This window comes from Mesoplodon densirostris, chromosome 4, assembly GCF_025265405.1.
Source record: "Mesoplodon densirostris isolate mMesDen1 chromosome 4, mMesDen1 primary haplotype, whole genome shotgun sequence".
Lineage (NCBI taxonomy): Eukaryota > Metazoa > Chordata > Mammalia > Artiodactyla > Ziphiidae > Mesoplodon > Mesoplodon densirostris.
In genome coordinates, this window is record NC_082664.1 from 41,602,124 (window position 1) to 41,624,803 (window position 22,680).

At 45.2% G+C, this 22,680-nt stretch overlaps 1 protein-coding gene across 1 annotated transcript in view; it reads right to left on the reverse strand.

Annotated features, from left to right (window-relative positions):
• The window catches only part of PRKCH (protein kinase C eta), a 239,244-nt gene that overhangs the window by 67,002 nt on the left and 149,562 nt on the right, over positions 1-22,680 (reverse strand). The window contains exon 10 of the mRNA XM_060098069.1: positions 2,961-3,115. Within this exon, the coding sequence (XP_059954052.1) occupies positions 2,961-3,115 (155 nt within the window). The remainder of the gene's footprint in view (positions 1-2,960; positions 3,116-22,680) is intronic.

A 22,680-nucleotide genomic window follows, 5' to 3' on the forward strand; every position in this document is an offset into this window, starting at 1 on the left:
GAGGCATCATTCAGGCATCATTCATCTTTTTTAGCTCTGATAAAGGCCATCCCAGGACATGTATGATAAACAAGGCTGTCCTATGCTCCCACATTTCTCACTGTGTTCTCTGGATCAAATTCACACCCTCTGTGACCCAAATGTACCCTTTGCTCTCTGTGAATTACAAGGACTTGGTTTTCAAAGGCTTATCCTTAAGACTCTGCTCTCAGGCCAGTACCCTGAATGGAATTAAATTATCCCATGAAATAAATCCACAGGATAAAAATAGCATTGGAATCTATCCTAATTAAATGTGTTCCCTTCAAAGTCAACCATATCAGTTAGAGCCTGCACATGGAGTTCAAGTCAAAGAGTGAATTAAATTCTCAGATTTGAACCACAATATCAAGAACTGAAATAAAATTTCTCAAGATGTGGGCTGATACTGCTTCACCAGAAACCACATCAGGCTACAATGTCCATCCTCCGTATTTCAAGACAAATGAAACAGGGAGATGGAGAGGCAGTCACATCCCACACAGGTCATCTAGTATGTGCCTCGCATCAAGGTAATACAGTGCTTATGAAAAGCCTGAGTATTCAAGAAAATGATTTAGGCCTTACTGCTTTTCCCCACTGCTAGTCTGAATGTTTGTGTCCTCCCTCCCCAACATTATGTTGAAATCCTAACCCTCAAAGGGTGATGGTATTAGTAGGTAGGGCCTTTGAGGGGTGCTTAGGTCATGAGGGTGGGGCCCTGATGAATAGGGTTAGTGCCTTATAAAAGGGGTTCCAAAGAGATCCCTGGCCCCTTCCACCACGTGAGGTCACAGTGAGAAGGTACCAGCTAGGAGCCAGGAAGAGGGCCCTCACCAAACATGACCATGCTGGTTCTTTGATCTTGGACTTCTAGTCTCTAGAACTATGAGAAATAAATTTCTGTGGTTTATGAGCCACCTAATCTGTGCTATTTTGTTACAGCAGCCTGAATGGACTAAAACACCCATTCTGCCTCATTTTCACAAATCAAAGTCGCCCTATCACCAAAAGGGGAGTAAGAAACCCACTCTTCAATGGGTTTATGTGACAGTTTACTTTAAGGTTGTACTCTAAGCCTTCAAGTCTCTCCTGAGGAGACAGTACAGCCCAGTGGTTAAAAACATAATTTGAATTCTGGCTTCACTACCAGTTAATAGTCTGGTTATTAACTCATTTGAAGATCAGTAATTCATCTAAGTAACACAAGTAATACTATTGTTATATAATACCATTGTTGGGAGGATTAAGGGAGAAATTCAGGTCAAGTACTAGGCCTGTAACAAGTACTCCATTTAGCTCTTGTTGCCATTGTTAATCTTTTTAAATTTAAAACACAAGTCCCTGTCAAGTAGGGAAGTGATTATTCTTAAAAATTAAATGTGCGGAAGGCTCTCCCTGGGCTAAACAGAGCAGAGATGAGTAGCTAAAGCAAGGAGAGGAGAACAAACGTGGAACACACAGCCCAGAGTCCGATACCACCACCAGGAAGGACCTAGAACTCCCTCCACCACCAGAGATCATGTCAGCAACCACCACCAATCATGCACTGGGCGGAGGGCTGAGACAGGAGAAATGCCCTGCTGGAGCCACCAGGAGAACATCACGTCCTGGTTGAGAAAGCTCAAAGCGCAGGTCATCCAAAGTGACCTGGGGCCGCCTCATGACTTAGGAGTGAAAGGAGATTCCTTATGACCTTCAAGGGACTACCCCACTGCTGGTTATCCAGCCTGGCTCCCCGTGCTGTACCCCTCTTCTACTTCACAGGGGGGGCTGTGACAGAAGAGTTGTGTCTACTTGAGGTTTCATGCTCTGCACTGCGAATTCACTAGAAAACATTTCTGCACAGTGCCTGCTCTACCTTCTTGTTTTTCCACTTCTTTCTGGTACCATCGACCAGTCCTACTGCATTCTTTACTGGTCTCACTTCTCTTTTTCTACTTTTTTCTCCCAGGGTACTTAAGAATATTCAGTTTTTGAAGCTCTCTCACACTTTAATAATGATGTTCATGCTGTCATGAGCTCACGAAAGGAACAGCCTTTAGCAAGCTAGTAAACAATCAGGAAATTCTTTTCTTCAACATTCATGTGCCTAATATGAGACAGAAGTTTTCTCAAGGGAAAGAAACAATTGCTTCTCAAGAGGGGGAAAAAAAGGAGTATATGTGGCGACTAAGTCATAATGTGATGTAAAGAGCAGGATGACATTGTCAACAGGGGAAAAAAAGGGAAATTTAAGAATAAAAATTATCTAACACTCACTATTACATTTCCCACCTTACTCAGCTTTGTGTCTGACTAAAGTTTAATTTGATCTCCCCTGAGCTCTGAGATCTAACAACATCAACCAGATTTCAAGCCCATTTAAAGTATGATATATTACAATCAAAAGATTGTGTGTCATGAAATGGAATCAAACAATATTTGGGAGGGGGCTTCAAGTGATAGGTATCATCGAGCAGGAGGACACTGCTCATCAACTGGTCACCTCTTGGCTCCCGGACTGGTAAGCCGCAAGCTCATTGGACTGTGATTCCTAATCACAGCAATTTAGGGCAAGAGGCATCCATGCTCTGCAGTTTAGGCATGGATTCTGAAAATGGAACGAATCACTCTCAAGGTTAAAACAGAAAAAAGAGAGCAGCAATGTGCTCAGCCCTTTGCAGGGTTTGGCCTTAGAAAACTCCGGCTGAACAAGTTCATGAACAGTCTCTTCTGAGAACTCTCAAGCCTATTTTACGAATACCACATGGGGGCAAGTTTTAGTTTGCAGGCATTGTTAATCGCTGTGTTATTCATTTATTCTAATGGACACACAAAGCTTTGTGAATTTAATTCCAAAAACATTTCAATTGTTCATCATGAGAAACGGAAGGATGGGCTGAACAGGGGAATGAACCAGGGATGAATTATGAGAGGGGTTACCAGCAACCAAAACTCACCTATAGATGATTCCTTTGTCGTGTAGGAACATAAGCGCCGAAATGATTTCTGCAGCATAGAAACGAGCTCGTGCCTCATCAAAACGACGTGACTTCTGAATATGAAACATCAAGTCACCTCCGTTCACAAACTCCATCACAAAAAACAGACGATCCTGGGTACAAACACAAAAGAGACAAAAGAGGATCCAATGTGGTGTAGCCATTAGCCTAGAATTCAGTCAGTATCACATGACCTTGGGCTCCGGCGTGGGGAGAAGAGGTGGTTAAATGGAGGTACTCAATGGAACATGCTGACAGCGGGTCAGGGCAAAGCAGGAGGGTCTGGTGGATTAAATCCTTGGAATGGTGGGGATGGGGGCTGGTGGTGCTAGTAACACCTGGATCTCCTTTAAGTAATTCCACACAAGCTTGAATTTCTGCATTAAATAAAAAGTAGAGAAGGCTTTGGTTCTAGTTTTAGTTCTGCACTTTAAACACTATGTAACCTTGAATTTAACTTTTTTTGGATGTTCGACATTAATAAGGTGAGGATGATGATACTATCTCTACCAGAATCATTGAGTTTTATAAACTGGAAGAGAGAAGCATAAATCAAAAAGTGCATGCCGGGCTTCCCTGGTGGCGCAGTGGTTGAGAGTCCACCTGCCGATGCAGGAGACACGGGTTCGTGCCCCGGTCCGGGAAGATCCCACATGCCGCGGAGCGGCTGGGCCCATGAGCATGCCGCTGAGCCTGCGCGTCCGGAGCCTGTGCTCCGCAACAGGAGAGGCCACAACAGTGAGAGGCCTGCGTACCGCCAAAAAAAAAAAAAAAAAAAAAAAAAAAAAAAGTGCAGGCCTTTTTGTCTGGAACATGCAGGGTTAATCACAGCAAGTAAGGGACATCTGATAGGTCCTCACACCTGGGCGGAGAATAATCACAGAGAAAGGAAAACATTTTTGACAAATCAGCCAGACGACAGTCTAATGACAGCCTCAGGGTTGCCTCAATGTTAGAAATTCCATTTGGCCCCTCAGAAGGTTCCTGAATCAGAAAAGGGAACTTAAAGTCAAGTGAGATGTTGTCTCCATCTGGAAGGAACTCTAACCCAGCAGGTGAAATGGGCTCTTAGAAGTCACTGTTGCAGTCAATGTACTAAGTACTGTGCAAGTGTTATGAATAAAGTGCTATGGAAAGCAACACTGCTTAATGGAAGAAGTGTACAAGTCTCCATTAAAAAGTGATTCTCCAAGATGGACAGCATAAAACGCTTTGCTTCAGGAACCTCTGAGATCAATGGACTTCCTCATTCCCTCTCATTAGCATTTATGGAGTCCCAAGTTAGCCAGTGCTGAATTAGGTGATGGGGATCCAACAGAGAGTTAAAAAAGGCACAAAACAGACACAGTCTCTATCCATAGAGAGTCTAGTGTGGGAGATACACATTACTTTAAAAAAGCCACAAAGTCACACAAACAGGCAAATTTACAAATTCTGGTAAATGCCGTGAAGGAAAAGTGGAGGAAGCAATGACATTGTGTCATCCGCTTGGGGGGGTCAGGGGAGGTCTCTCTGAGCAAGTGATGTGGGAGCTGAGACCTTCTGAATGAGTGCCATCAGGGCCAGTGGTCATCCTTTTGCGGGGTAGGAGGGTGGGAGGTCATTTTGTAAGGAAACTGGTATTTTACCAATTCACAAAGGATGTGTATACGCACACAGAAGCCATCCTTATTTGTGGTTTCAGTTGCTGCCAGCTCTGCTTGGCATTGCCATGCATTCACAGCTGAATGGTGGACAGAGATTGCGTATGCTGTCGTTTATCTCCTGATCCATCACTGGTTTAATCAGGCCCTTCCCAATCAGAAGACACTACAACTTATGACCTCCTCCTATTCCCAATTTTAAGACAAACCTTAATTAGAAGGGGAAAAAAAATCCTCTGGGTCTATGAAATGCCTCTTTCTGCTAATGAGAAGCAAGAATTTAAGAGTGAAGATGGAATGGCAAGACTCATGCATACAAAACCCAAAACCAAACACCAATAAAACTCTTCAGGTTGACCAATATAAGCCAACAGAATACTAAGTATATCAAGCCGTCTGACTAAGCTAATGGCCTTCATGTGAGTGTGACTGACCATGGGGAGAGGCCGAGTTGGGTGGGACGAGCTTGGATGAGCAATGGGGTTCCCTATTTTCCGTATGGGGAGGGCTCGGGTGGAAGGAGTAGGTTAGCAGTGGGCGGGGCGGAGGGTAAGCCTGAGATAGAGACGGGTCTAAGAGCTGCATCCGCGTGAGAAATGGTTATGCCGACGCTGTGTTCATTTGGAGGGGCCTCAGGGGCCTGGATGAATCCCCAGGTGGTAAAGCCGCCTCAAACCATCCCTCAGCAAGAAGGTCCATCTGACACATTTTTGTCATCTGGCCTGTTCACCTTTGCATGGTTGTGACTGGCAGTCACATGAATCCCAATAGCTTGAAATACCTGGCTACTAGAATTGGGTCAGTAGGTAAGTGGCTACTCCTTAGCCTGCTGGAAATCAGCGGGGGTTAGCAAGAACGTCTAAGACAGTAGGCATCAAGGGAAATTGCATCCATTCCTAGTTCCCCCCTAAAATAATTCTCATAATCTCAAGTCTGAAAAGCCAGACCCTGGGCTAAATTCCAGATCTGGGGAAGGACATACTGCCTTCGCTCCTCAGTCATGCCTGTCTGTCTCAGCCCCACCACCTGCCCTGGCGGCAGATTCTCAGATAATGCACGGGTTCCTGGGAGGCATGCACACCTGGCATGCACAGCAAGAGGTCATAAGCTTTAGAACTGTGAAAATACGCGTTTTTTTTCACCCAGAGTCTCATTTCTAACTTCCTGTCTGGCACCACTTAGAACAGATGGTACAGATTCCAGCCCTCGGGCTACACGCAACTCTTTAAGCAAGCAGGAAGGGAGAACGAGCCAGGAGATACAAGGACACTTTAATGAAAAGTAATAGTCCATCTTACCAAAGACCTACAATAATGTCACAAGGTAGAAAACGAAAAGCATGTTTATCAGCTAGCAAAATGTGTTTGCTGTGAGGAGACCTTCTGTTTACATACAATTCTGTTCACTCTATTTTAAAATGTCTGCTGCCAAGGCAGTTCAAATTTGGTAGCAATTTCTCCACTATTTCTTTTGTAGAGGTGGAGATAAATGATAAAAATATCCAGCTTTTAGCGAAGATTCACTCATAGTGGGGGTGAGTGAGAAGCCATCCTCAGCAATAAACTTTCATTAAACATGTCCTCAGGTGGGGCTTCTAGAAAGTGTGCGATAAAGAGTAGCGGCTGCTGGTGGTGGCTGTAATGGTGAAGATGTTTTCAGTTAGAAAAAAAAAAAAGATCATACCCATGAATGTGCAGAATTATTTCAGTTATAGCCAAAGATGCAGATATGCACAGAAAAGACAAAAAGATACCTATGTATGACAAGTCAGCTTTCAGTTGTGAGATCTTGTATGTCATTTATCTCTTCTTTATACTTTTCAGTATCTCTGAAGGTTTCTTTAAAAAAAAATTTTTTTTATTACAAAAATCGTTTTTGGCCACACAGTGCAGCTTGTAGGATCTTAGTTCCCCGACCAGAGACTGAACCCGGGCCCTCGGCAGTGAAAGCATAGAGTCCTAACCACTGGACCACCAGGAAATTCCCTCTGAAGGTTTCTATGATGAGTGTGCATTATTCTTATAATTAGAAACAAAGCAAAGTCACATACGGCTTCCTCCATATTTCCCTAATTTTCATCTGAAAGATGAGAGACTGGAAAAGTGCAATTTTGAGACTGTCTTAGAGCAGGTACTTAGGCAGTGGGAGGTGGGATTAGGAAAGCAGCTACAGAAAGAGGGGTCTTCACATCCCTGGCTGCCCATTATTCAGGGCCCCTAATAACAACCCTCTCCCTTAATAGCCATTCTGATGCCTGATATAAACAGGCCATCAGGCTTGCTGGAATCACATCCAAAATGAGACTCAGCAGGCTCTGGTTTGGGTCCCAGGGCTCCACTGAGAGGAGAGGGTCTGAGTTCTGGTACACAGGCTTCATAGAGTCTACTGAGTCTTTCAAAGACTTTTTTTTTTAATACTACTCTATTTACTTATTTATTTTTGGCTGCGTCGGGTCCTTCTTGCTGTGCGTGGGCTCCTCATTGTGGTGGCTTCTCTTGTTGCCGGGCACGGGCTCTAGAGCGCAGGCTCATTAGTTGTGGCACACAGGCCTAGTTGCTCCGTGGCATGTGGGATCTTCCCGGACCAGGACTGGAACCCGTGACCTAACCACTGCACCACCAGGGAAGTCCCCTCAGAGACCTTTTATGCTTGCTTTAAGGGTCTCAACAAGGAGGAATACACGTTTACTGAGCACACAGTATGCCAGGCCCTGGGTGGGGGCCAAGTATCATAAAATGAACAAGAGCCCAGGCCTGCTCTCAGGAAGCTCTTGTAGCCGGAGCACATCAGCCCAGTGTGCTAAGCACAGTAGAGGGGCACAGCGGGCATCATGCAGAAACAGAGCAGGGACACCGGAGCAGCCTGGAGGCTGGGGTGGGGTTGTGGGAAAGCTTTGAAGAGGAGCCGATTCACCAGCCTTGAAGGATGAGGAAGCACGAGTCAGGATGCAGCGGGATGGAGGGGGCAGGAATCAAGGTGAATGAACAGCTGAAGTGTCAGGTGTGAGGCAGGGTGTCGTGAGTGCAAAGGGGGATGTTCCCCAGGTGCTGAGGCTGCTTTCAGGATCAAGTGCTGATACAAAAAGCCAAGTCTGGGCTTCCCTGGTGGCGCAGTGGTTGAGAGTCCGCCTGCCGATGCAGGGGACACGGGTTCGTGTCCCTGGTCCGGGAAGATCCCACATGCCGCGGAGCGGCTGGGCCCGTGAGCCACGGCCGCTGAGCCTGTGCGTCCAGAGCCTGTGCTCCGCAACGGGAGAGGCCACAGCAGTGAGAGGCCCGCGTACCGCAAAAAAGAAAAAAAAAAAAAAAAAAAAAAAAGCCAAGGCTAGTTAGGAAGCTTCCCTTCACCCTATCCGCAGGTCACCCACAGCTGAGAACGGGGCCTTAGTCCTATAAATACACACGGTCATTCACTATCGGCCTCTGCCATAATTACAGGCCCAGTGTCTGGGCTAAAGCAGGTGGCAGCTATGCTTTTTAAGGGCTAGGCTTGAAAAAGACTGCAGTAGTGTTGGAACCCGCCACAAATAATAAACATCGGCTACGAACACCAATGACTCCAGCTGAATTTTACTCCTATGGCATGAATGCCATCAAGCTGGAAACCTTTCACATTGAACAAATGCCCTTTACAAAGCAGCGATGAAGCAACAAAGCAGAAGATCACCTCCTGCCTACAACTCCACTGTCTGTGCTGCTTAAGACCTAGTCTCACTGATGACTTGACAAACACTAAGTCATGCTGAAGAAACCCAACTGGGAAGCAACCAGAGGAAGCATCTGCTGGGATCCATGCATTTAGGGAGGCTCTCACTCTACTGGTGGATTAAGGCTGCCATGAGTCATTTCTGGGGCAGGGAAGAGTTTCCAAATCCCACCTTGGGCAGTGAGGGCAGACGGCTGTTTCTGTATTTAAGCCTGTGTACATAGCATTCCAGTTTTTTCTAAAATCCAATTTCCTAGATGCTGAGCCTGGACACCTGCACGGCTTTCCCCGAGGCTTCTGGCTCCTCGAGGGGAAATCTTGCCCTGATCTGCACAGTAGAGAATCTAAGGTCCTGCAGACTGGCTTAACCTCAGTTCTAAAGCCAAGTGGCCCAGCCCTTTGTCTGCCCCTTGCTTCTCTCTTTTGTTCCTGATTCAACCAACCACAAATGTAAGTCATTAACATGGGGTGAGGAACACCTGGGAGAATAAAAGCAACTCAGAAATCCCTTTGTCCCACTCAGCTCAGCTCAGCCCAGCCCAGCCCAGCCCAGCCCAGCGTGAGTTACAGGAGGCCAAGGAGCTGGTACCTGGTTAATAATAGAATTCCTGTCGTCACGTGCCTGGTTCCATTGACGGGCTGCAGCCTGGGCCAAGTCTGCCCTGGCTACTGTCATTTCAGGGATGTTACTTCCCTAGGCCAAAGGGGATAAACATATCTTCTGACCTGAAAGTGGCTGTCAGTATAAGCAGCGTGCATTCCCTAAAGCCCCTCCTAAGGACTGTTTTTTTAGGAGGTAAAACTGCTGGGCAATTGCAAGAGGAAAAGTGAGAGAGAAAACACCAGTATAGATAGAAGTGCTCTGGTACCTGTGGCAAGGTGATGTCTCCTAATGAGGGTGAGTGCAGAGTGAGCATGGGCCAGGGATGAGACCCCTTAGGGTCTGTGTGCCAGACGCCTTAAGAGGTGTCTGCTCAGCCCATTGAGCCTTTCCTTTCTCAGAAACCTGCCCTGGCACCGTCACATGGGTAAGTGCTGGACGTCCTGCACACAGCAAGTTGGACCAAGTTGCTTCCCGCCTCCCGCCCCAGTCCCCTTCCCAGAAAATTGGAACTGAGAGATAGACAGGTGTTCATGTAGGCTGTGCTGTGTGCAAGAACTGAGGAAATATGAATTAGGGAGCTGAGGCTGCCGCCTCTGTGGTGTCAACACATGAGATGTCTTGGTATATCAGAGCAGTGAAAGCCTAGATGGACACATGGGGGAGAATGGGGCAAAGATAAGAAAGCGTGAATGGGCCGAGAGGGAAACTACCTGGGTCCCTCACACCCTTCCAGTTTCAGGTCCCCAGAGAGACCTGGCCATTGTGTGCCCTTGGGTTCCATGAGACACCACTGTACCTCTGATTCTTTTTTTTCACTTCTCCCTTTTTGCATGACTCTGGTTAAGTGTTTTTCCATTATTTGCTACCAGGAGAACTGTAACTGAAACGTTCACCAATTTTTAAGGGGCATGAGGCCTCCTGATTTATATATCTAGGGTAATAACACCTCTGACTACACTGATCATGTGAGGATTAAACCAGAAGCCGAGTGCCTGGCACAGCACCAGATCCAGAAAGGGATCTCAACAAATAGACTCTATTGTTATTACTACATCACACAAAGAGGACCAAAGCTACATCTGGGAGACCTTGTGGCCGGCACTGAAGTCCCTGGTGTAGCTAAAAGAAAGCACAGTGTAGGGGTCAGGAGTCAGGAAGCCCGAGATGCCAAAGCAGCTCCAGCTGTGCTCTATTTATTTTTTTGCTCTCAAAACTCTCATCGGCCAAATGGGGATAATAAGGTGATTGAACTCACAGGTGTTCGAGGATGAAATGATTTAAGCTTAGAATTTCAAACAGTTATGCAGCACATGGTACGTGCTTGATGAATGTCAGCAACTCTTAGTACTAGTATTATCCTCCGCCTCATCACCTGCACTAGGCTGCAGCTGCCATGGCCGTCTGCTCCTGGGGCCTCTGGCCCCTGGGGTGCGGACTACAGTGAAGCAGGTAGGGAGCCGCCTGCCAATGGATGCGGAGATGGTGCCCCACTCATGGAGCACACGGCCTGGCGAGTACACAGGAGCGAAACGGCAGCTGCAACCGCTACAGCAGCAGCTCCCCGACCCTCAGTTCAGGACAGGAATCTCGAGGGATCAGGGAGTCAGGAGGACCCCAGGGCAGCGGCTGGGTTGCAGGAGCACTTCCTGATACTGCACAGTCATGGCCCTGACCTGATAAAGAGAATTTATCTTTCTTGGACGTGACTATTTAACAAGGTGTCACAAAACTAGATTTGATAAGCCAAGACACATTCACCAAATACGTTTTCTCATTTTTCTAATATTAGATAATAATTCATATTCTCTATTTTAAGAGCTTATAATAATCATAATTATTATTGCAAGGCAAACGGGCTCCCCTATGAACTGCAAACACTATGGTAAACGAGACTGTTTATAGTAGCTCTTCTCCCCTTCTACAACGTCGATTTGTTCTTATAAACAGACTGAGAAAGATTTTTCTGTTTAAACCAAGGATCCATGGTCACTGCCATTGACACACGTAAATCTCAGTTAAAGATGTATTTACAGTGAGGATGCAGGTTACCTTTTGGAAATAAGACAAAGAATAGAAACAACGTTTAAAGTTAATGACTAATTTAGTTATTGCTTTAAGGCAATGTTAAGCTGGGAGCCACATCAATACTTACTTATCCAAGTTCTAAGAATTGCTTTGGAATTACTTCTAAATGAGTAATACATCAACCCTGTATCAAAAGCTGTGGAGTGCTATTGACTGCTGTGGACAAGGAAAAGGAAATCTCCAGTAATAGACAGCATTGTGTTGTATTTCTCATAAGTGCCTCTGTTTTCTAATTTTTCTCTGACAAAGTCATCTACAGGGTGAATAGGGAGTTCAAATCAACAGGAAACCGTTACTGACGTCAAAGAGGTGACAGAAAAGCACACCCTGTGAGGAAATCTGATTGCACCATGCCTGAACTGGAAACAACTTGAACTTAACCACATGAAGAATGATTACAAAGTCTTCAAGGAAGAAACAAGGAGAGGGAGTCCAATGGCTTTTTGTCTGTTCGTTTTGTTTTTAATTTATCATTTTGTGCAGCCCAGAAGATATGCGAAGTTAATTCAATTACCCAGCAACTCTTCTGTCAAGCCCACAGGCATGGTACATCCTACCTGAGCTCAGAAACTAGTCTTTGGGAAGGTGAAATATGTCTCCAATATAACAGGCCCTTAGGAGCTTGCATTTTAAACCTGGAGGGACACACAGTTCTTTCCAAAGACCAAGTGTTCTCCTGGCAAACTGGATACATTACGATCCTCTCTTATAATGAAACTCAACAAGGCTTATTGGCATAGGTACCAGATGAGGGAAACGAGGCAATCGAACCTGCAGGTCAACATCCTGTGAAACATCTGGGCCAGGATGGTTTTTTTAAAGCATAAATAAGCAGCAAACATACGATCAGGGATATAGCAAAGTTGGAGCACAAGTCCTCCCTTCCTGGTGGAGCCTCATTTGGCGTCTCTGGTCCACACACATCCTGCCCAGTATCACAGGGCTGGCTGTGCTGACTTTGTGCACTTGGTCGTGTTTTCTCTGGAGGACCTGAAACCTTTTAAGGCAGAGCCCAGATGCCAAGTGATGTATCTCTAGTACCACCGCCCCTGGTGCCCGGACTATGGTAAGGTTTAATAAACCCTTGAGGAACTAACATAGCAGGAGAACATTTTTGTTTCCTGATAAAATTTTTTTTTATGTGTAACTTAGCTTTATTTAGTACACAATCTTCATACAATTCAGTACAACAAATTATAAAAGCTCTTTGTAAGATTTTACCCATAGGATATTAAGTACAGAAAATCAATTGCCACAAGAAAGTAAGCCACTCTCTCATTTTAAGTTTTTTTCCATGAACAGACAAGCACTCTCTTCTATGCCAAAAGGTTGCCATATATAAAGCATTTCGGAACATACTGGCCAAGATATATGATCTGAGAACATTTTGTCTTTCTATTAATTCCAACGTTTAAATGAAAATTAAAAAATGGACAATTTCTAGTTAATTCAGGTAAGTTTTGGCATTTTTGTTTCCTGATAAAATTTAAAGTAGATTAGAAAAGTTGGAACAAACTGCCAAGACTAGTTTTACCCGGCCAGTTTGTGGAAGTGAAGTGCCTTGTCTACAGTTAAAACAGTTTGTGAAAGAGTTCAAGAGAGGCAGGTCTGCTTGACGCCACTTCATTTCCCTTTATTTATAAAGCTTTGGTTTTTCTGTTTATAAAAGTAATTACATGTTCTTCGTTCAAATGTAATTACAAAGTAAATACATGGAAAATTGAGAAAATAAAATTACCTGTTATCCTGACACCCAGAGAGAGAAGTCTAAATACAAGGAGAAACAAAACTATTTATGGCTTTTAGCATCCAAAGAACTGCAGATTTTAGAGCATCTAAGATATTTACAAAGTAATTTTAACCACATTTGATTTCCCCCTTATGTCCAAATTATACTGAACACTTTATAGCATGTTTAAAGAACAGAAAAAGAGAAAACAAAAAAATACCCTTCCTTTTTCACTTACATTACATAATATTTTCTGATGTACTTAGTCATCAAAACCATGATTTTTTAAACAGTTGCATACTATTCCCCATGCCATTTCTATGAAGTCCTACAATTAGCTGGACTTCTGCTTACGTTAATGAGAATAAGAGACATGGTATCAACAGTCTAGTCACTGTCCTATGCTAAAGATCATTTTTATTAGCCTGGAAAAACAGGCATCTCTGAAAGCAGATTATTACGAACTGGACATGGTTTTTTAATTCTGAATGTAGATTCCAAAGAAGATAGCTTAGGTGATTATTCACTTGAAAAAAAAAAAAAAGGTTCGGTCACTTAGAGGTATGCAGGATAGGATTCCTTTAAATCATTATTTCACATAGTACATTCTTTTTATAAAGATTTTGGTTTCAGCATCAAATAGGAACAAGTCTATTGAAGATATTTATGGATTTAGTTTGTATAGGGCTACAGAATAAAGAGTAAAAATTCCGTTATGCCATTTCACTTTAGATTCTTTTTCATGACAGAGGTTCCTAAACTTTGCAACTTTTTAAAGAAGATTTCATGTCTCCCTTTGATCTGTGGATCAACTAGACATTTCTTCCTCATGGGAGGAGATTCTGGGTTATAGCTTTCTGATTAAACATTTTGCCAATTAGGGAAGTATCAAATCTGGCCAAGAATATTCCATATCTGCCTCAAGATGATGCCTGGCAATCCACTGGCTGAGAGTCTGTTCCTTCCTCTGCTCTATGGTGCTGCACGCTTGCTGAAATTTCTGTCTGGAATGTGCCTTCCCTGTGCTATTTTGAGTTTGAGATTTCCAGTGTAGCCACAACATCATTCTTTTCTGGCTGGGGAATGAGATCCCCTACAATCTCTTCCCAGATCCTTTTTGCAACATGGGCAAAGTATGGATCTCCACTGTCCACTGAGGAAGAAAGATGCAGACTTTACTATAAAGGTGGGGAGACCCAAGTAAAAGAGACATAGCTCTAATAAGATGATGGGCAAAGGAATCAGAAATAGATGAAAAAGTTTACCCAGGGGAGAGGACATTGCGTTACCTTCGTCGAGAAGCTTTAGCTGGTGAAATGAAGTTCGATGGGCCCTTCAAACCCCAAGGATGAGAATGGTGACTAAGATGGCCACACACCAACCACATCCTAGATCCAGTGGATAGCTTTGAATCCTTTGGTGAACGGACTTCATCTCAGCACTTGATGGCTCCTCCTAAGAAACCACTTCCTCCCAATTCTTCTTTGTTCCCCCTACCTTTAGACGCCATGACTTAGAAATCCCTCTTCCGCCTTCCTCTCTTCTCCTTCTATAAACACCTACTGACATTTTAAATGATAGTTTCTACTATGCCAAGTGGATACTGATGACCCTAAAATCTACTCCCCATCTGAACAGTGTTTCTGAGCAACATCTTACCACTGGATTTTCTGCAAAACAAAAACACAACAAAAAAACCCAAAACATTTATTCCGTTCCCCCAGGCTCCTAACTGGTCAGAACTCTGGCTATTCCTCTCACTCTTTTACTCTAAAAAGTCCTATCAATCCCACCTCCTATGTGTTTCCTTGACTCCATTCCTGTGACTGCTGCCTTGGAGCAGGAAGGTTCAGCAGGCCGGTGGTTCAACAGCCTTACCAGGGCTGTCCCCCCAGTCTCCTCCCTCTGCAGACAGCCACCTGGAGCCCTCCCAAAATGCAAAGCTTAGGTTGCTCCCTGCCAGTCCCTTTCACCTCATGATTGAGTCTAAACTCTTCAGCAAAGGATGTCTTCTTTCCTCCCCATATTTCCTCTCCTGCAATCCTGCTACATCAAGTTATTTGGGGGTTCCTGGGCACATCATAAAAGTTTAAGCTTCTGTGTCTTTGCACTGCTATTACCTCTGTCTGGGCTCCTATTCATATGCTTAAAACACAGCTCAGACAGCCCCTCCCATGGAAGGCCTTTCCAACCTCCCCAGGGACCAAGCTATGACTGTCTTCTATCACACAGTGATAAGACATATCTGTGTTTAGGAAGACCCTTGCTTGAAAGCAACAAAAGGGCAGGTCCACACTTTGTTCTTCCTTATGGCTTCAGTCCCTGGCACATAATGTCCCTGGCTGAGGAAACATTCACTGAACTGAATTAAAAATGCAACGTAGACACAATATTACCATTCAACATATTAACAGGTAATGTCTCTGGTGGCTAGGATCTACTTTTTTTTTTTTTTTTCCTGCGGTACACTGGCCTCTCACTGTTGTTGCCTCTCCGGTTGCGGAGCACAGGCTCCGGACGCGCAGGCTCAGCAGCCATGGCTCACGGGCCCAGCTGCTCCACGGCATGTGGGATCTTCCCGGACCGCGGCACGAACCGGTGTCCCCTGCATCCGCAGGCGGACTCCCAACCACTGCGCCACCAGGGAAGCCCCTAGGATCTACTTTTAATATGTAGAGACCACTCAGTTTTGCAGATAGCCTCTAAGGTATCTGTATCTTAAGCTGAAATGGCATTCCCATACATGGAAACAAAAGAAAGAAAACAGCAAGTCTGCTTTCCCCAAAGCGCACTTGTATTGCTACCAGCACATTTTTATACACTGATTGGGAAATATTTCTTAAAGCTTTATCTCCATTTGTAAATTCCAATCATATGTACCACACACAGGATAGGAATCTGACTCACAGAGAGGCACCCCTTTAAGACCAGAGTGGTGATGATGATTTTCATAAAATGTCACTCATTCAATGCTTTGTTGGTAAAGTGGAAATATAATCATTAAATGCCAAAACACGAGAAGCTGCACTATTTGTATTGCTTGCTTTCTAACATAACCCATCTTTTTTTACATCTTTATTGGAGTATAATTGCTTTACAATGGTGTTAGTTTCTGCTTTATAACAAAGTGAATCAGTTATACATATACATGTTCCCATATCTCTTCCCACTTACATCTCCCTCCCTCCCACCCTCCCTATCCCACCCCTCTAGGTGGTCACAAACCACCTAGCTGATCTCCCTGTGCTATGCAGCTGCTTCCCACTAGCTATCTATTTTACGTTTGGTAGTGTATATATGTCCATGCCACTCTCTCACTTTGTCCCAGCTTACCCTTCCCCCTCCCCATATCCTCAAGTCCATTCTCTAGTAGGTCTGTGTCTTTATTCCTGTCTTACACCTAGCTTCTTCATGATATTTTTTTCTTAAATTCCATATATATGTGTTAGCATACGGTATTTGTCTTTCTCTTTCTGACTTACTTCACTCTGTATGACAGACTCTAGGTCCATCCACCTCATTACAAATAGCTCAATTTCATTTCTTTTTATGGCTGAGTAATATTCCATTGTATATATGTGCCACATCTTCTTTATCCATTCATCCGATGATGGACACTTAGGTTGTTTCCATCTCCAGGCTATTGTAAATAGAGCTGCAATGAACATTTTGGTACATGACTCTTTTTGAATTATGGTTTTCTCAGGGTATATGCCCAGTAGTGGGATTGCTGGGTCATATGGTAGTTCTATTTGTAGTTTTTTAAGGAACCTCCATACTGTTCTCTATAGTGGCTGTACCAATTCACATTCCCACCAGCAGTGCAAGAGTGTTCCCTTTTCTCCACACCCTCTCCAGCATTTATTTTATTTTATTTTATTTTATTTTTTTTTTGCGGTATGCGGGCCTCTCACTGTTGTGGCCTCTCCCGTTGCGGAGCACAGGCTCCGGACGCGCAGGCTCAGCGGCCATGGCTCACGGGCCCAGCCGCTCCGCGGCATATGGGATCCTCCCAGACCGGGGCACGAACCCGTATCCCCTGCATCGGCAGGCGGACTCTCAACCACTTGCGCCACCAGGGAGGCCCTCCAGCATTTATTGTTTCTAGATTTTTTGATGATGGCCATTCTGACTGGTGTGAGATGATATCTCATTGTAGTTTTGATTTGCATTTCTCTAATGATTAATGATGTTGAGCATTCTTTCATGTGTTTGTTGGCAGTCTGTATATCTTCTTTGGAGAAATGCCTATTTAGGTCTGCCCATTTTGGGATTGGGTTGTTTGTTTTTTGTTATTGAGCTGCATGAGCTGCTTATAAATTTTGGAGATTAATCCTTTGTCAGTTGCTTCATTTGAAAATATTTTCTCCCATTCTGAGGGTTGTCTTTTGGTCTTGTTTATGGTTTCCTTTGCTGTGCAAAAGCTTTGAAGTTTCATTAGGTCCCATTTGTTTATTTTTGTTTTTATTTCCATTTCTCTAGGAGGTGGGTCAAAAAGGATCTTACTGTGATTTATGTCATAGAGTGTTCTGCCTATGTTTTCCGCTAAGAGTTTGATAGTTTCTGGCCTTACATTTAGGTCTTTAATCCATTTTCAGCTTATTTTTGTGTATGGTGTTAGGGAGTGTTCTAATTTCATTCTTTTACATGTAGCTGTCCAGTTTTCCCAGCACCACTTATTGAAGAGACTGTCCTTTCTCCACTGCACATTCCTGCCTCCTTTATCAAAGATAAGGTGACCATATGTGCATGGGTTTATCTCTGGGCTTACTATCCTGTTCCATTGATCTATATTTCTGTTTTTGTGTCAGTACCGTACTGTCTTGATTACTGTAGCTTTGTAGTATAGTCTGAAGTCAGGGAGCCTGATTCCTCCAGCTCCGTTTTTCATTCTCAAGATTGCTTTGGCTATTCGGGGTCTTTTGTGTTTCCATACAAATTGTAAAATTTTTTGTTCTAGTTCTGTGAAAAATGCCAGTGGTAGTTTGATAGGGATTGCATTGAATCTGTAGATTGCTTTGGGTAGTAGAGTCATTTTCACAATGTTGATTCTTCCAATCCAAGAACATGTTATATCTCTCCATCTATTTGTATCATTTTAAATTTCTTTCATCAGTGTCTTATAATTTTCTGCATACAGGTCTTTTGTCTCCTTAGGTAGGTTTATTCCTAGATATTTTATTCTTTTTGTTGCAATGGGAGTGTTTTCTTGATTTCACTTTCAGATTTTTCATCATTAGTGTACAGGGATGCCAGAGATTTCTGTGCATTAATTTTGTATCCTGCTACTTTACCAAATTCATTGATGAGCTCTAGTAGTTTTCTGGTAGCACCTTTAGGATTCTCTATGTATAGTATCATGTCATCTGCAAACAGTGACAGCTTTACTTCTTCTTTTCCGATTTGGATTCCTTTTATTTCCTTTTCTTCTCTGATTGCTGTGGCTAAAACTTCCAAAACTATAACATAACCCATTTTAACTATATGTTCACTGAGCTTATCTTTTGTTCCTTAGATGCCCCAGGCTCTGACAACTCTGCCCTATCCGAACTGCTGGGAGCGTGCTAACTCTTGTTCACATTCAACAGACCTCTTACTTCTGCCTCCACTTCCCAGACCAGGGCCCCAGTCCCCGAGAATGCCACAGTGCAGCCACTGACAGGACAGCTGTTAGGAGCCCCCAAACAGGAGCTCTGTCTGTCTACAAACTCAGAAAAAAACAGAGATAATGCTTATGTCTTTACAAAGAAGATCTGTCACATTTTCTTTGGCCTCTGTGAAAAGGCTAGTGATGTAGCCTACTTGACTTCCCATATCTAGGCTGGACCACCAGAAACTCATGTAAGGCAGTGGTTTTCGGCTGGAGAGATTCTTCTCCCAGGGTTCATCTGGTCATGCCTGGAGACTTTTTTGGTTGTCGTAACTAGGGAAGTGCCGCCGGCACCTGGTGAGCGGAGGCCTGAGCAGAGGCCAGGGATGTTGCTAATCCTACAATGCACAGGACAGCTCCCTCCCCTCCCGTGACAAAGGGTTATCCTGCCCTCAATATTAGTCGTGGGCAAATGATATCACATTGTACAAATACGTGATTTAAATTTTTTTAACTTATTTTTTTTTTAATCTTTTTTACTGGAAAGTTTGAACATTCACCAGTCATTCAATTCCTTAAACTATTGACCTATTGGTAAAGGTCAAGGTCTTGGAGGTAAAGTTCTGAGCAATGTGGAGGGAACTTCCTGCTACAGATCTGCCCTGAAGCCAAAGTAAGGAGGGACAAACCGAGTTTATGAGCAGGCTCTCAATTCTGCAGATTTCCAGAAGAGGAACTTGAACCAGTCTCTAAGTCCACTTCTCTACTTTGTTGGTTGTGGCTCACTTATCTTGAACCGCCTTTCACCACTGGTGAGAGACACGCTAGTGCAGAAGGTCTGGGCTTGTCGTGGGCACAGGCTAGTTCCCACTTCACAAGCAGTCTATGGGTCAGTGCTCCCTGGGGGTGAGGAGTGAGAGGAAGGACAAGGACGAAGGCACTTCCCACGCGGCCACCGCACAGGAGCAGGAAAACATGTATGGGTGGGAGGGGAGCAGTTTTGCAGGAAGGCTCTCCTCTTTTGTTTTGGTTGGGAATTATACATTACATCATTTTAACGTTGAAAATATCACACACAATGAGAATGGAATTGAGACGCTGGGAAGAGTTCCAAGACTCCCTTTGTGAGACCTAAGCAATACATCATTACAGACCATCCTAAAGAAATAGGTAGGAGTGAGCTCCAAATACAGCGGGCACTTTTGCTGTGCAAATATACTAAAAGCTGGACGCCTGCACTGAAAGGAAACAGGAACTCCCTGGGTGGTCTCAAAGGGAAGACGGGGCCTGCCAGAGCCCGCCAGTGGAGCGGGACGGTCTGCTGGTGAGACAGAACCAAGGTGCTCTCTGACAGTGGAAGGCTGGAAGAGGAACCCTGCCAGTCTTGACGGCACTGATAGGGGGGTGGGGGCAGGGAATGAGACCAGTCTTCCCAGCGGGATGAAGAACACTGTACCAGTTGCAATGGTGAGCCTGGGAAGTAAGCCGGGCTGCTGCTCTTCCATGACGCCTCCTGCTTTGGGCCCCAAGCCCAGTGGTGCTACAGAACCCATCGACGTCCCTGCCCCCAGGAATCTCCATCAGGTCTCCAACTCACTGCACCACACAGGAATCCACATGCAAATGCAGCTTCAAGACAAGCCCCACAGACCCTCTTCTAAGCAGATGGCTGCTCTGAGCCTGTCCTAAATAGCAATCCCAGAACTGCTACCATGACCAGCCCACCGTGGAGGGTCAGCAGCTGACTCTATGTCATGAGCAGGCTGCTCGGGCCCCCGAACTGCCCGGGAGGACACCAGCTCCATGAGGGAAGGGGCTCCTCCTTGCTTTGTCCACTGCTGCATCCTCAGGGCTCAGAGCCGAGCCTTCACCCTGAAGGAACTCTGTGCACATTTGCCAAATGAATGAACACCCTTGATCTTCACCTACTGGTGGACAAGTCTCTGTCACTACAAGTCGGCTAAGTTGATAGTGACTGACGGGGCTGATTCTGTCCTGAGAGGTCCCGGATTGTTCTGGGGCCTAGTGGAGACGGGCACAGCTGGGTTCTAACCAGTGATGAAGCAATTATGGAAAACGCAAGTACTTCAAAACTAGAAGACATGATGGTCTGTGGTTTTCACCCAGACCAGTTGGGTTTCTAGACTGCACGATTCTGGGTTCAGGGTAAGGGGGACACACTCCAGCCACCCACAGGTGTCGCGTCAGGCCCTGGGCCCAAGGTCCCAGTTGGTCCTGGCAGAGGCCAACCCAGCTTCCCAGGGAAACACCCGCAGGCCACCCTCAGGTGCTGCTAGTTAGACTGTTAGTTTTATAGTCATTCTGGTTGCCCTTCTGAGGAAAGACTGGCCCGTAGGTAAAATTTTCCCCCAGAGGCCAGTGCTCGTTTTCAGCTACCCTTCCTTTGGTAGCATGGAGGGAACAGTCATTATACTGTCTATGCCATGTGTGTGAATCTCCTCTTCCCAGCTGGACTGAGGATTAAAAGCACTGCTTCTCCCCCTAGCCCTCCATCAGTTTCATCCCGGACTGGCTGACTTTTCACTAAACTATTTGGTAGAAAGCCCATCCCATTCTCATGCCTGGAGCCACTCCTGGCACTTCAAGCCCAGTGCTTTAAAACAGGGCCCTGCTGAGGCGGGAGTATCTATAGTTTGGCAGGTTCCCAGGCACAATCAGGTAAAACCGTAACCGAAACTCACTGCCACAAAGCCTCGCCAGTCATCGGGAAGCCCAAGGGCGGCGTCTGACCTTGGCAACTCTCAGATAAGTCAATGGAAGTGACACACAATTCATGGACCACCTTACAACCACGGAGGTGGGGAGTCCAGGCCATCTCTAGGTCATCGGTGTGGATGACAGCTAGTGACAAGGCCAGTTACAGCTGAACAACCTCAAAGGGAAACACATGGCAACCCTTTCAAGCCCTTTGGTCACACCAAGTGTGCTGGCAGTCCTCCCTAAGCAGAGGCAGCCAAAGGAACAGCAAGAACTTCGCGTCCTCCTATTTCCCATTCATTTTCACGGCCCTACTGAGTCACAGATAGTCGGGAAGCCGGGAAGCCTCCGAGGACAGAAGCAAAGGTCCTAAATCAGCTTCCCAGAAATCCAGAGCCCAGAGATGGCCTATGTGCATTCTGTTCCCAGCTGGAACACAATTAATAAGTTGGGAACATGCTCAACTGGGAAACACCATGTTCTGGCTCATTTTCTATTTTGATCTGAGCCAAAGGCAAACTATACCAAATGACCCATAAGCAGACCAAACGGTGTTTATGGCACTCACTGCCCAGGGAAAGGAAGAAACCCAGTTCCAAACAGGTAAGCGGAAATGGCCTTTCCTTAGGTATTTTATAAAAGGCCACAAACCTGTATGCTGTGAAAAACTGCCTTTATTCCTGTCTGATGACACTCTCCTCAGCTGTACACATTGCAGAGAGAGGATACTTGTATTTGTGTGATATTAGAAATGGCGTAGATTATTAAACTGGACGACCTGGTTAAGAATCCACAGACTGACTCCTGCTTGCTGTGTGATCTGGGGCAAGTTCTTTAACCTCTCTGGACCTCAGTTTCCAGATCCTTAAAATGAGGATAATAGTATCTATACCCCCATGGACTGTTTTGAGTATTAAATGAGATACTTCATTCAACAGCTATTTATGGAAATACCAAACTGTACACTTGTCTAGACACTGGTAGTGAATATAAGCACCCAGAATATGCTAGGGTCTCGGTGAACAGTACCTGCTGCTGCTACTTCATCCTTCGCCCACCCCTTCTGCAAAGCTGGTGCAGTTAGGCTCCAAGAATCGACCAGCTATGGAACGTGTTAACGGAGGGCTCTTCTCCTGGCCCGGGATGTCGCTGTGATTTAGAGCATAGCGGGTAAAGCTGTACTGGGGGCCAAGTGGCCCAGCTGCCGCTGCCAGAGGCTCCCTGAACACCGGGAAAGGGAACGAGAGCTGGAGGGGCTGGAGGGCGGTTGGGTGTGCAGGGGCTGACTGCACCTCCCATCCCCACCTGAATGAAGTCAGTGGGGGGTCCCTATTGGGAGGCATTTCTGCCGACAGGTCTGTGACAGAAGGGTACAGGAGGTGCTTATCTGGAAAAAAAAAAATCCAAGGCAGGGGACCTTCCTCAAGACAAGGGGGCTATTAGCTAAGTCAAGATGAGAACTCAGGGCTCTCCTATTGAAGGCTACAGTGTAGTCACCTCCTGATGAGATTCTGAAAGATGCATTCCAGGGCCACATGACCATCCTGCTGCCTATCTCTTCTGTCTGTCTGTCTGTGTCTCTCTCTCACACATGAAACCCCTTT